Below are 15,000 nucleotides of genomic sequence, written 5' to 3'. Positions count from 1 at the left end.
GAAGTAGTTTTTAAAAGTTTGGTCAAACATTAATTGCTGCTCAAAAGTGTTTTTCAAATTAATTAGTCAAACACAAGCTATTTCTCAACAAAAATACTTTTCAGACCAACACTTTTGAGAAAAATCACTTCTCAAAATAAATTGCTAGGCAGAAGTGCTTTTCAAATTAATTAGTTAAACACAAACTGCTCTGCATCAAAAGTACTTTTCAAAAAAAAAATGAACTTTTGAAAAAAAATTACTTTTCAAAATATGTTGATATTAGAATCTTGGCCAAACAGGCTATAACACTGCCAAGACATGAGAAATTTTGGTTAAGATGAAAAAAAAGAACGCCTTGGACATTCTGCCCACCTCAGTGTTAATTGTTCACTCTTTGACTGGAATGAAATTATAAGCTAATCATTGTAATGCAAAACAAACATAAACTCCCCTGGACAAATCAAAAGCAGTACGGCTTCCTACTGGCTAAATTCATAAGTCTATGTACATACTTTGTGATAGAAGCTAAACAAAATACCAGAGAATTTGTTTGCTAAACCAAAGAACAGAACATAGTCCAATTTAAGTCACAAACAAGAATTTCAAGTCTTCTTCCGTTAGTTTCCCAAAGGCCTCTGAAGAGCCACCAATCGTCCTGCAACCAACTTGAAAGTTTCAGTATGTCGAGGAAAAGAAGGGGAAAATGGTTTTGGAGAGAGTATTTGGGGGTGGGGAGAGTAAAGAAGGGAACAAGAAAGCAAAACGTAAAACAAAATGGTGGTCAATAACATCTTTCAGGGGAAATCATCAAATGGTCTATCTTTGGAAATTATTTGAATGAGAAAACACTGAAAGTTATTTGAGCTCTCACTGTAGCCAACTATCCTTTTCTTCAATTTTTGACCTTTTTCGGTTATTGCATAGGGAAGAGGAAGCAAAAGAACTAACTACAGTGAGATTAGGCACTAAGAAATTATTCTTTATGCTTTGAACTGATGAGAGTATCATCTGATAATTACTCACACTGTGAGGGAAATCGCACATGAAATAGTATATGTAGCTAAATGGAAGAAATCAAAGATTTCAATATAGTTTACTTCAGATTCAAATCAAAGGCAACTGAACAGTGGGATGATATACAACTGTGATACCAAAGAATTGATTGAGAGAATCATGAACAATGTGGATAGGGTAGGATGAGCTGCAACTAGACAAAGTAGAAGGGGGAAGAGAAGCTACTTGTGTACGTATTTGAACCCTCAACCTACACGGTGGAAGATGAGGATGCTCACCAAGTGTCTCACCATTTAGTTATAGAATAGTTAGAAGAAAATTACTTAATTTCCATAATTTCTTGAGACCTCTCCAACTAAGATAGCATATATATATATATAAATCACTTCAACTTTCAACTCATCACCTATTTTCGTCACAATACATATGCAACCATCCATAAGAAAAAACCCACTTACCCTTCAAAAACAAGTTCCTTCTTCTCCTGCAACTTTAAGATCTTCTCCTCAATTGTATTCTCAATCGCAAATCTCATAATCCTAGAAATGAGAAAAGATAAAATAAGTTCCACTCAATAACATAAAAATACAAGAAATGCAAAACAGACCTAACAGGTTTATATTGCCCTATTCGATGGATTCTATCTTGGGCTTGGCGCTCCACAGCAGAATTCCACCAAGGATCCATTATGAAAACCTAGCATAGCCATAGAGAAGCCACGTATCACCACGAATTGTGCGCTTATTCAGCATATAAATACATGTGATGATGGTACTTGAGCTGGCTCTTTAAGTGCACAGACAAGTGAAGTTGGAATATGTTAAATGAACCAAACAACAGGAGATCTGAAGAGCGATAGAATAAAACACTAGATATTAAAACCCTTTGGCATTTGAAAAAAGTTGTCACAGTCGGTGTTGACAGAAAAATGAAAAAAAGCTTACATGTGATGCAACTGTAAGATTGAGTGCAACACTTCCAGCTTTCAAGCTCATAAGAAAAATGCTGCAATCTGGATCTGCAGTAAATCTGGTAACTGCTGCAGCTCTTGCAGCAATAGACATGGATCCAACTAATTGAACACAATTGATGCCCGACTGAAGAGTTTACAAGGCAAGATTTTCTTGTTACACAGACTGAAAAAGAAAGGAGGAAAGAGTAGGAAGGGAGCAAAGATCTCTTTATATCTTACCTTCTGAAGAGAATAGTGTATCAGATCCAAAAATGTAGTGAACTGGCTGAAAACTATTCCTTTTGCAGAACCATCTCTTTCAATCATGAACCTGATTTCTTCCCTCTAGAATCAATAAAACAAGCAATGAGCATCAATCATGTACTCCACAGACCCCCTCTCACTTTGAATCTCAAGATGGGATCTTCCTACTGGATATTGAGTATAAGATGTTAATTGGATTTCACTATTACACCATGAAACGGAAGAAACATAAATTAAAGGTTGAGAAGTCAGTTTGACATAGATAATATCACAACAAATTTGAATTTGAATTAGGTGAATTAAGTTCTTGAAAAATGTCACATAAATTGGAACAAAGAGAGTATCAAAATAAAGGTGCTTTATGATAGGGTCCATTGCATTCAATAGCCAAAGTAATAGGCATGTGTCTAAGGAAAATTCCTTTGGTTTGGTAGCCAACTTTGTTGAATTTCTTTGGTTTGGTAGCCAATTTTGTTGAATTGTCAACATTGAAGAAAAATAAGGAAAAGTGTGTGCAAATTGTCAAATTTAGTAGGCTTTAGAGAGTGAGCCTTCGGCTATAAAAGGAGAGCTTCAACTCTCATTTCTACACACCAACAAAGAGAGAAAGAAAGAGTGAGGTTTCACAGACAAGGTATAAGAAAATAGTCTGTGAGAAAAATAGAGAGTGAACGATATTGTAGTGAGGTGAGAATATCAAAAGAGAGTTATTTCTTTTGAGTGTTGTAGTAGTCTTTGGAGTATTTTACTCGGACCTACAAAGTATAAAATTCCTTGCAATAGTGATATCAGTTGCTCGTCTTGAGGTCGTAGTTTTTTCCCTTATTCAAAGGGTTTTCCACGTAAAAATCTTGGTGTCGTTGTCACTCTTTTATTCTTGTTAATTACCGTATCTCGGTGCTACGTGATTATTCTGTTTTTATTACTGTGAATATTATTTCTGTAGGGGGTTTATTCCCAACAACTGGTATCAGAGCACAAGTTCTGCTCGTTCATAGAAATACTATTCACTATCGGTAGTACTATACTCGATGAAAAATAAAAATATCCGGAGTAAAGTACGAGGTAGCAAAATTTAACGGAGATAGCGGTTTCTCAATATGGCAAAGAAGGATGAGAGATCTACTCATCCAATAAGGATTACACAAGGTACTAGATGTTGATGCCAAAATGTCTGATACCATGAAAGCTGAGGATTGGGCTGACTTGGATGAAAGGGCTGCTAGTGCAATCAGGTTGCACTTATCAGATGATGTGGTAAATAACATCATTGATGAAGATACCGCACGTGACATTTAGGCAAGGTTGGAAAGCATATACATGTCCAAAATGCTAACAAATAAATTGTACCTGAAGAAGCAGCTATACGCCCTACACATGGGTGAAGGTACGAATTTTTTGTCACATTTAAATGTGTTTAACGGACTAATCACACAGCTCGCCAATCTCGGAGTGAAAATCGAAGAAGAAGATAAAGTCATCTTGTTGTTGAACTCGTTACCATCTTCGTACGATAATCTGGCAACAACCATCATGCACGGTAAGACTACCATTGAGTTAAAAGATGTCACATCAGCTCTTTTACTCAATGAGAAGATGAGAAAGAAGCCTGAAAATCAAGGACATGCTCTCATCACAGAAGGTAGAGGCAGGAGTTATCAAAGGAGTTCGAGCAACTATGGTAGATCCGGAGCTCGTGGGAAGTCTAAGAACCGATCCAAATCAAGAGCTAAAAATTGCTACAATTGTGATCAACCAGGTCACTTCAAAAGAGATTGCCCAAATCCAAGGAAAGGCAAAGGTGAAACTAGTGGCCACAAGAATGACGACAACACAGCCGCCATGGTGCAAAACAATGATAATATTTTCCTCTGTATAAACGAGGAAGGGGAATGCATGCACTTATCAGGTCCTGAGTCGGAATGGATGGTTGATACAACAGCATCTTACCATGCCACACCGGTAAGAGATCTTTTTTGCAGATATGTAGCAGGTGATTTCGGCCTTGTGAGAATGGGTAACACAAGTTTCTCAAAGATTGCGGGGATTGGTGCCATTTGTATCAAGACAAATGTCGAATGTACATTGGTTCTCAAGGACGTGCGACATGTACCTGATTTTCGAATGAACTTGATCTCGGGAATTGCTTTAGACCGAGATGGATACGAGAACTATTTTGCAAATCAAAAGTGGAGACTCACTAAGAGATCATTGGTGATTGCAAAAGGAGTTGCTTATGGCATGTTGTACAGGACAAATGCAGAAATATGCCAAAGTGCATTGAACGCGGCACAAGATGAGATTTCTGCAGATTTGTGGCACAAAAGAATGGGTCATATGAGCGAGAAGGGATTGCAGATTTTTGCCAAGAAATCACTCATTTCTTATGCCAAAGGTACAACGGTAAAACCCTGTGACTACTGTTTATTTGGTAAGCAGCATAGAGTCTCATTTCAGACATCGTCTAAAAGAAAATTGAATATACTTGATTTGGTATATTCTGATGTTTGTGGTCCAATGGAAATTGAAACGATAGGCGGTAACAAATATTTTGTTACTTTTAGTGATGATGCTTCACGAAAATTATGGGTTTATATTTTGAAAACCAAAGATCAGGTGTTTCAAGTTTTTCAGAAGTTTCATGCTACGGTGGAAAGGGAGACAGGCCAAAAGCTAAAGCGTCTCCAAAGTGACAATGGAGGTGAGTACACTTCAAGGGAATTTGAAGAGTACTGTTCGAACCATGGGATCAGACATGAAAAGACAGTTCCTGGAACCCCACAACACAATGGCGTAGCAGAAAGGATGAACCGCACCATTGTGTAGATGGTGAGAAGCATGCTCAGAATGGCTAAACTGCCTAAGTCATTCTGGGGTGAAGCAGTTTAGACAGCCTGTTACCTGATCAATAAGAGTCCATCAGTTCCGTTGGAGTTTGACATCCCGGAGAGAGTTTGGACCAATAAGGAGGTGTCCTACTCACATGTGAAGGTGTTCGGTTGCAGAGCAACCAAAGGAGCAGAAAACAAAGATGAATGATAAATTTGTTTCTTGCATATTCATCGGATATGGAGATGAAGAATTCAGATACAGATTGTGGGATCCGGGATCCTGTAAAGGAGAAGGTCATCAAAAGCAGAGATGTAGTCTTCCGAGAAAGTGAAGTTGGAACTGCTGATGATATGCCAGAGAAAGCCAAGAATGGTATAATTCCTAACCCTGTTACTATTCCTTATACTTCTAACACTCCCACAAGTGTAGAAAGTACGACTGACGAGGTTGCCGAGCAGGGGGGCAACCTGGTGAGGTTATTGAGAAGGTGGAGCAACTTGATGACGATGTCGAGCAAGTGGATCATCCCACTCAGGGAGAAGAACAACCTTAACCTCTGAGGAGATCAAAAAGGCCAAGGGTAGAGTCATGCAGGTACCCTACTATGGAGTATGTCCTCATCAGTGATGAGGGGGAGCCAGAAAGTCTTAAGGAGGTGTTTTCCCATCCAGAAAAGAACTAGTGGATGAAATCCATGCAAGAAGAGATGTAATCTCTACAAAAAAATGGCACTTACAAGCTGGTTGAATTTCAAAAGGGTAAAAGACCACTCAAGTGTAAGTGGGTCTTTAAAATCAAGAAAGATGAAAATGAAAACCCGGTCAGATACAAAGCTCGATTGGTGGTTAAAGGCTTCGAACAGAAGAAAGGTATTGATTTTGACGAAATTTTCTCACCTGTTGTCAAAATGGCTTCTATTCGAACAATCTTGAGCTTAGCAGCTAGCCTAGATCTTGAAGTGGAGCAGTTGGACGTGAAAACTGCATTTCTTCACAGAGATTTGGAAGAGGAGATGTATATGGAGCAGCCAGAAGGATTTGAAGTAGCTGAAAGAAAACAAATGGTGTGCAAACTGAATAAGAGTTTTTATGTGTTGAAGCAGGCACCAAGGCTGTGTGGTACAAGAAGTTTGACTCATTCATGAAAAGTCAAATTTACACAAAGACATATTCTGATCCATGTGTATACTTTAAAAGATTTTCTGAAATAACTTTATTATATTGTTGTTGTATGTGGATGACATGTTAATTGTAGGAAAAGACAAGGGGTTGATCGCAAAGTTTAAGGGATATTTGTCCAAGTCATTTGATATGAAGGACTTGGGCCCAGCACAACAAATTCTGGGTATGAAGATAGTTCGAGAGCGAACAAGCAGAAAGTTGTGGCTGTCTCAGGAGAAGTACATTAAACGTGTAGTGGAACGCTTCAACATGAAGAATGCTAAGCTAGCCAGCACACCTCTTGCTAGTCATCTAAAGTTGAGCAAGAAGATGCGTCCTACAACAGTGGAGGAGAAAGGGAACATGGCTAGAGTTCCTTTTTCTTCAGCATTCGGAAGCTTGATGTATGCAATGGTATGCACCAGATATGATATTGCTCATGCAGTTGGTGTTGTTAGCAGATTCCTTGAAAATCCTGGAAATGAACATTGGGAAGCAGTCAAGTGGATACTCAGGTGCCTGAGAGGTACCACGGGAGATTGTTTATGCTTTGGAGGATCTCATCCAATCTTGAAGAGCTATACAGATGCTGATATGGCAGGTGACATTGATAACAGAAAATCCACTACTAGATATTTGTTTACATTTTCAGGGAGAGCTATATTATGGCAGTTTAAATTGCAGAAGTGTAATACACTTTCAACAACTAAAGCAGAGTGCATTGCAGCTACAAAAGCTGGCAAGGAGATGGTATGGCTCAAGCGGTTTCTTCAAGAGCTGGAATTGCATCAAAAGGAGTATGTCGTCTATTGTGGCAGTCAAAGTGCAATAGACTTGACCAAGAACTCCATGCACCATGCAAGAACAAAGCATATAGATGTGAGATATTATTGGATTCGTGAGCAGATGGAGAACGAATCTTTACAGGTCAAAAAGATCCACACGAGTGAAAATCCTACTGATATGTTGACCAAGGTGGTACCAAAAGACAAGTTCGAGTTATGCAAAGAACTTGTCGGCATGCGCTCAAACTAGAAGACAGTGCTACCTCCTCTAGATGAATGAGACTGGAGGGGGAGATTGATGGGGTCCATCTCATTCAATAGCCAAAGTAATAAGCATGTGCCTAAGGAAAATTTCTTTGGTTTGGTAGCCAACTTTGTTGAATTTCTTTGGTTTGGTAGCCAATTTTGTTGAATTGTCAACATTGAAGAAAAAGAAGGAAAAGTGTGTGCAAATTGTCAAATTTAGTAGGCTTTAGAGAGTGAGGCTCCGGCTATAAAAGGAGAGTTTCAACTCTCATTTCTACACCAACAAAGAGAGAAAGAAAGAGTGAGGTTTCACAGACAAGGTATAAGAAAATAGTCTGTGAGAAAAATAGAGAGTGAACGATATTGTAGTTGGGTGAGAATATCAAAAGATGGTTATTTTTTTTGAGTGTTGTAGTGGTCTTTGGAGTATTTTACTCGGACCTACAAAGTGTAAAATTTCTTGCTATAGTGATATCAGTTGCTCGTCTCGGGGTCGTGGTTTTTTTCCCTTATTCAAAGGGTTTTCCACGTAAAAATCTTGGTGCCGTTGTCACTCTTTTATTCTTGTTAATTACCGTATCTCGGTGCTACGTGATTATTCCGCTTTTATTACTGTGAATATTATTTCTGTAGGAAGATAAATAATAGAAGATTTCGAGAACAATCTGAATAGAAAATGGTAAGAATGAGATTCCTCCATTTATTCAAACTTCAAATGGGGAAAACATTTAATCCATAAGCTTCAACTTGTTTTCCTGGTTGGAACACTAACTAAGTTGACAAGAATATGTTGGTTTTCCTCATTGCAAAAGCACATACATCAAGGTACAACATCATGAGCTACATCTGGTAGATGCCATGTAAGTCTTAGAATCATAATTAGTTGCTTGATGCCTGTACGGGATGTGGTACGACACCTACTTGGTCTCTTTGTGAGAAGGGAAAAAAACATAAAGCAAGGAGTAAAAGTAAGGTGAGGAAAATATAATAATAAAGGAGAAGATAAGATACCAATGCATCTATTTTAGTGCTGGACTGGAAATCATCGAGCTGAATTCTGTTCAGTATGCTTGAGGACCTAAACCTTTTGAGAGTCGGTTTAGAATTCTGATCCGCCTTATCATTATTTGCACGCAAGTCAACTGTAAGTAGTTCAGAACACAGAGGGTATGACACTTGTCCCACACTTGCAGCGAAGTCTATCAAACACGTCTTGCAAAAGGCATGGTTGCAAGAAGTAATCTGCAATAATCAAAAGAGATGCACAGTTCAGAAAAAGACCGTCTAATGGATAAGGACAGCATGCCATCAGAAGAGTTTAATAAAGTATTTTTGATCGTCAAAGATAAATAAAAGAACTATATATAAATTATTAAAGTCTTTGGTAATACCGGAGAAAGACTATCCAAGATATTCATGAACTTCAGAGGACTTTTGGAAAATGGAAATAGTATATGGAGTAGCTTTTGTAAAAGCACTGGCCATATCATCACCATTTTCGCTAGAAAGAACTAGTACAAATGTGATCCTTCAATAATCATTAAAGAAATAAAACTTTAAACATGTAATGCAAGAAAAGTGCATTTAACGATTGTACATATAATATTCAGGCAGAAAATGAGAAGCTGAAAGGTGCTGGAACTTTCTCTTCCTGTTTTTGGATGGAAGGGAAAAGGGGTGCATAAACTCACTACTGGATCTTCCACTGTATCTTGACATAATCCACAAGGTTGCTCAATATTTCCAGAGTCCATGCTCCCATTTTTTGCCAAAGCAGTACTCGAGTATACCACAAGGTAAGGATGAAGAACTGCCTGCCGAATTAAGAAAAGATATCAATCAAACGTTTAACACAACGAAACTTGACTGAAATAAAACAAACACTTGCATGTTATAGATCGTCAAGTTTCTACTTTATTACGGGTGTTTGAACTGTTATTTTATTGCAACCCCGCTATTCAAGAGGCGTATTTGGAAGATCCAAAAAGAAAAGTGAATACTAACCGCATGTAACAAGTGACAGGAAACTAAATGTATACCTTGGGCCTAGCATGATAAGAGGGTCAGGTACTTCAAAATTATATTCACAAAAGCGACCAGCACAACAAAACATAAGAACTCGGCCGCGAGAAAATAATTCAAGCAAACAAATATGTTTAAGTTAACCTTTAGGGCTCATCTAGTGAGCGGGATTGCACATCAGATAAGTTCTGCAATCCAATCTATGCTCCAGTCCTACACTTTGGTTGAGTACAGAATAACTTTTGTGGTCCCCTTGACCAAATTGTATATACTATACGTTAAGCTATAATCAAATACATGTCCAACCATCTAAAGTTATCACTTCAAAAATTTAACAAAGCAAAAAAATGTAATACCAGAAGGTTAAACTTATAATGAGAAATTTTATTAAATTACAGCAAAAAATGAGATAGGAATAAGAAGAGGAGAACATAAAAGAAGTTGGAGAATATTAAAAAGAATAGGCCAAGATAAAAGAAGTTGCACAGCATCTCTCTATGTATATTACAAGAAATAAGTTGAAGTTAAAAAAAAAAAATTAATCCAAATAGACACCCACCGAACGGCTTAAATTAAAAATAACATGCGGATGTATAATATATATATTTTATATATAATATGTTTATAATCGTATATAAGCAGTATATAATCTATGTATACCGGCTAGAAAAAGTAAACAAGGAATCTGACCGGCTACTTATAAAGACCCCTTAAAAGAAAGGACCAAGGAAAAGTAGTTGAACGTAAAAATATTTGCAGGGAAAAAAAATTGGATAGAGATTATAGACACAAAGGTGCAGTGAGGGGCATGGTAGATCAATTGCGAGGACTGGGAGGTAATAACTAGAGAATCAAAACGAACACGTATATGAATGCATGTATACATAACAATTACCAACAACAATTAGTTCCATGCAAGGCAAGCATTTATACAGCATCATCTTGGTACCTGCCGTAGGCGTATGAGCAGCTCAAAAATGTGTGCATAGTTATTCATCACTGTTCCAGCTTGAACATAACTGCACCAAAATACATAATGGGTAAAAGGTATAACTAGATCTAAAACTACCCTTACTCTTTTTGTAACTTTTTTGCAAGGTAAAAATAATAAGAAAAGAAATTCATGGTGATGTAGAGACGAGAAGGGAGAAGGGAGGTAAGGAGAAGAAATGAGAATGGAAGAAAAAGAAAAGAATAGACAGAGAGACAAAGAGATTTTGAGAGAGAGAGAAGAAAGATAAACGCTATCAGATAATAGCAGTATTTTCATGATCTAACACATTGGTAGGAAAAGGAAAGCACGTGATCTTAATCATTCAGTATTCCAAGAAATGGAACCAATATGTTCCAGAAATACTCAAGACCGAGCAATCATAGGAAACATACTCCATGAGATTTGTCAACACATAAGACAAGAAAACAAAATAAATGTGCTAGCCTCGTGATACAAATATAGGGAAACACTATTTTTAGGGTGACCAGCAAACTGGGGAACCACAGACAAGCAAAGAATGGTTGGCAAGCAATAAAATCTTGTGCTGGAGCAGCATATATCGGCTAAGAAGCATACATATTAAACTGTGCCTGGCTTTTATTGTACAATGACATGTAGTAGTCTTCTTCTTTGATATCCAAAGAATCTTTTCTCAAAGTAACCTGAGACCATATACAAGTAACAGATAAGCTGGAGAGAAGATGATTATCAAATTGAATCAACCTACATTAGTGCCCAACAAAACTTACAATTTTCATAGGAAGTGCAAGATCAGCAGCTCTTCCTTTTTTGCTACGTCTTAGTAGGATGCTTTTTAGAATTTTGTGTTTCAAAAGAACCATTGCATCTCTACCACTCCCAGAATTTCCTTCACGTTTTATAGGTGTAGCAATGTACTAGAAAGAGAATACACATCAACCTCACCATGTCAGCAATAAATTTAATTTTTGGCAACAAGAGGGAGCCTCAAAAGTTTGAATGTCAATTTAACTTACTCTATTCCACCAGCAAAAGTGCCGTACAGATTTGTGGGGGCATTGTGGGCACTCAGCTGTAGAGCTGCAAGACATAAAATTTATCAAAGGACACACAAGAGAAAAGATTTCAGATAACAATGGGTGAGGAGAAAAAGAAAGAAGAGATAAAATATGTTTTTAGCCCTTGGGGTAGGTACAAAGATCAAGAAGAAGCTATAAGTTTACCTATAGTCAGGTGTTCTGCAATCACAATCCTTGCAAAAGTAAAAAGAGTAGGGTACTATTTGTAGGAAACGGACCTGTGCAAAAGTAAAGCATTTAATTAATCTCATAACACAAACATCTGGAAGACATTAACCAGCAAAAGTTAAACTTACAAGTGAATACAATTCTCCAACAAGATTCTGAATCGGAGTACCACTTAAGGCCCACTTATAAGAAGATTCCAAAGCAAGAATAGCTTTTGTTGTGTTGCAGCGCCTACCTTTTACATAATGAGCCTGTGCAAGAGAAGTGCAATCAGTTGAAACATTGCAGACAAATGACATTGCATCACATGCGACTAAGGAATTCTAGACGCAGTGAGATGATTGGGAGTTTGGAGCAGGCACACACTACAGATCAAATACATCATTCAGTAGGAACAGAGAGAACAGAATGCTCAGATCCATTGTGAGGATAGAAGGTAGAGATCAAACTTGAATTGCAGATAATATTTAACATGATGAGCAGTTGAGCAAAAAAATGAGCATTAGGACGGATAAATATTTTGTTTCTTTCATACTGCTAATTAAAGGTTGATGGCCTAAATCATCATAGAGGCCGGTAGGTACTTTCATCTATATTACTCAGCAGTTACCATAGTGTTTCTGCATAAATCACAAGACTCTTCACATTCTAGCTCCTTAAGAAATCACTACAGATCTCCATGTTTCTAACTTTTAGGCTTTGTGAACAACTTGATCTTCTGGGAGAAAACTAGTACTTTTATCAAAAGCATCATGAACAGAACATGAAAACATATCCAAGGAAACAAACCATATACATTCTCAGCTAATACTGACAAATAAGAACTATGAGAAAATGATAATTGAAGAAAGCAACAACAAATATAAGTTTGCATGATATGTGAATGAATGACCTACCTCATCCAAGATGATGCGATCCCACTTTACTGTATGCAAAATCGACTTCTTCCGTGACAAATCTTGGGATACACTTGCTGAATTGTTAATAGAACCATCATTCTTCCCTTCTTCTGTCATGCTACTACGCTTCATGCTCTTCCTATGACCTGCTTTCTGCATATCAGTCTCTGACTCAATAGAATCGGCTTTCTGCACATTAGCCTCTAACTCCGTAGAATCTGTTTTCTGCATATTAGTTGCTGACTCCATAGAATCTGTTTCCTGCTTCAACAATTCTACCCCAAGATTTAACTTCTTCCTCTTCTTCTTTGACTGATTGGAATTTTTAACAGAATCAGGTCCACACTTCTTCTGGTGAATGGAAAACTTTTCTTCAAAATAAGATTTTCCACACCACTGACACTTCTGTTTTGGCGGCATCACATTTTTCCTATATTCAGCCTCAACAGTGGAGTAAGTAGTGATGACAAAATCATATTCCTCGATATTGTGGATATGCTTCCTTTTGTTGCCATGATAAACAAGAATCTTGTTGCTTCCTTCAGCGGCGCATCGATTGATCTCATTAACCCACTGAATGGCAGCAACCACAGGACATATGATAAGAGTGCCTTTTACTGCTGGGAGTTCCTGTGTTGTACTGAGTGAAGATGACAATAAGCCGGATTCACTAATTGCTTTCCCTAATTCCCGTTTAGCAAGCACAAGTGCTATCGCTTGGATAGTTTTCCCCATCCCCATCTCATCAGCAAGAATACCCCCTTTGGTCGAAGATTCTTCTTGCTTGAGTGACCAAAACAACCACTCCTTCTGGTACCTAAACAGTGGCACAATCATACTTGATGGTGGCTCCGCTGTTTCACAAAGTAACTCATTCTGATTATCTAAGTCAAAATCATTGGGATAATGTTCTGCAAGCCATTTGTCATTCTCTTCTTCCCATTTCTCCCACATTAAAGTTGGTCTAACAACTTGGTTGCGTATCAGCCTCTTAGCGCGGTCGAATTTCCTTTCCCTTATTCTTTCCATCAATGCAAGATATTCGCTATCTTGATCAGTAACTCCATTCGTTTGTTCTTCTTTCACCATGTTGAAATCTTCTGCTGCATGGACTAATTAATCAGAACAGATACATTATATGACTAAACAATGAAGTTAACAATGCGAAGCATGTCATTTTTGTCATGTTTACACGGTATATGGAGTAGGGGAACCAAGATTTGAAGCTTATGAGCTTAGAATTCTAACAACTTTAAGTTACTGGATTCTAAATTAATAATGTGTATACGGTATATGGAGAAGCGGAACCAAGATTTGAAGCTTATGAGCTTAGAATTCTAACAACTTTAAGTTACTGGATTCTAAATTAATAATGGGTATATATTCAATAAATTTGTTAAGACAACTACATGCTTGAACCACGGTTCGGCCGAACCCGTAAGTTACGCCTTTGCCCCAAAAAGAAAAAAACAGCCAGATAACACTCTATACATTATTGCAAAAAAATTGTACAGTAAGTACTAAGTAGCATACGCGCCTATGGAATACCTTCATTACTTGAGGTTGCGTTGTGCTTCGAATCTGAAGACATAGCACGATAATCATACTCGTTGGAGCTCTCCCAGTATTGGGTACTTTGATCACCTAATTTTTTTCCAAGGGTGAAGTGGAAAAACATCCAAACCTTAGATATAGGTACATGAAAACATATTTATGTTATAGAAAAAGTTCATCTCACACAAAAAATTCCCACACTTCCTCTCAATCGGACAATCGCTGTATGAAACCAATTTGGATAAGCAATAAAAGTTGGGAAACACAAAAATTATAGTCAAAACGAACTAGTACTACTATGTTTCAATCTTAAATTAACTTTTGCGCAGAAAAAAAAAGGGTATAACACATGAAAATAAGCAAAATAGAATTACAAAGAGAATGATCGAGTGAATGTTTACGGGAAGAGAAGAATGCTGAGACGGAAGCTCCATTCTGAGCAATGAGCAGCAGTTTTTCGTTTCTCTTTCTCTAAACAGAGAGAAAGGGAGAGAGACGGTGAGGAGGAGGAGGAAACTGAGAAGTTGAGAAAGCGGGAAAGTCTTTTATAATGCCAATCGTTTTTTGCTAGTGACAGAGGGTACACCATCTTATGCCTGATGTATAAGTTGAAATACCATACAATATCCGTACACGTCAATTTCGTGCTGAAGAAGCTTTGCGTGGCAGCATAGTGGGACCCAATTAGAACTGTAAAAATGTGGTCCTCTCTGCTTGTTGGTTACTTGTACTGAGGAGAATAAAGATCTACCATCGTGAGACCTGTATAGTATTTATTTTTTGGTACATTGAAAAAATTAAGTAACATTTTTAAAATCTTTCATAAATTTCACTGCTTAAATAAATAAAAATTCCTTAGTTGCATCCTTTTATACTAGCAGTTTATTTTATTCTGTGACCATACCACATACATATGCATATTGTATACGGATAAAACCGAGCTCGATATTCAATCGAGCTTCCGAACTCCCTGATTAGGCAAGGGTCAGAATATCTGTGATCGGGTGGAGTCGAGCTCGAAGATCGATCTGACGTCTAACACCATCAGCCAAGATCGGCACATGGTGATT

At 37.6% G+C, this 15,000-nt stretch overlaps 1 protein-coding gene across 3 annotated transcripts; it reads right to left on the bottom strand.

The window, feature by feature from the left end:
• Nucleotides 1–381: 381 nt before the first annotated feature.
• LOC107775959 (ATP-dependent helicase rhp16-like) lies at nt 382–14,439 on the bottom strand. Of its 3 annotated transcripts, none has more exons than XM_075237700.1 (16): nt 14,332–14,439; nt 13,925–14,020; nt 12,374–13,479; nt 11,606–11,728; nt 11,454–11,527; nt 11,247–11,310; nt 11,001–11,147; nt 10,828–10,913; nt 10,207–10,276; nt 8,927–9,049; nt 8,247–8,477; nt 2,189–2,293; nt 1,941–2,093; nt 1,604–1,692; nt 1,455–1,535; nt 382–637 (listed from the first exon to the last, which is right to left on the bottom strand). In XM_075237700.1, the coding sequence occupies exons 2-16, from the start codon at nt 13,965–13,967 to the stop codon at nt 565–567; spliced, it is 2,568 nt and encodes an 855-aa protein (XP_075093801.1). In that variant the 5' UTR covers nt 13,968–14,020; nt 14,332–14,439; the 3' UTR covers nt 382–564. The 3 variants fall into 3 exon arrangements, 2 of the variants coding, with proteins under 2 accessions (XP_075093801.1, XP_075093802.1); XM_075237701.1 differs by having other exon boundaries at nt 12,374–13,476; XR_012702665.1 differs by lacking the exon at nt 1,604–1,692.
• Nucleotides 14,440–15,000: the final 561 nt, after the last annotated feature.

Source organism: Nicotiana tabacum, chromosome 2 (genome assembly GCF_000715075.1).
Source record: "Nicotiana tabacum cultivar K326 chromosome 2, ASM71507v2, whole genome shotgun sequence".
NCBI classification, from domain to species: Eukaryota; Viridiplantae; Streptophyta; class Magnoliopsida; order Solanales; family Solanaceae; genus Nicotiana; species Nicotiana tabacum.
Note: the sequence above shows the minus strand (reverse complement) of the source record. Positions and strands in the feature narration are given on the sequence as shown.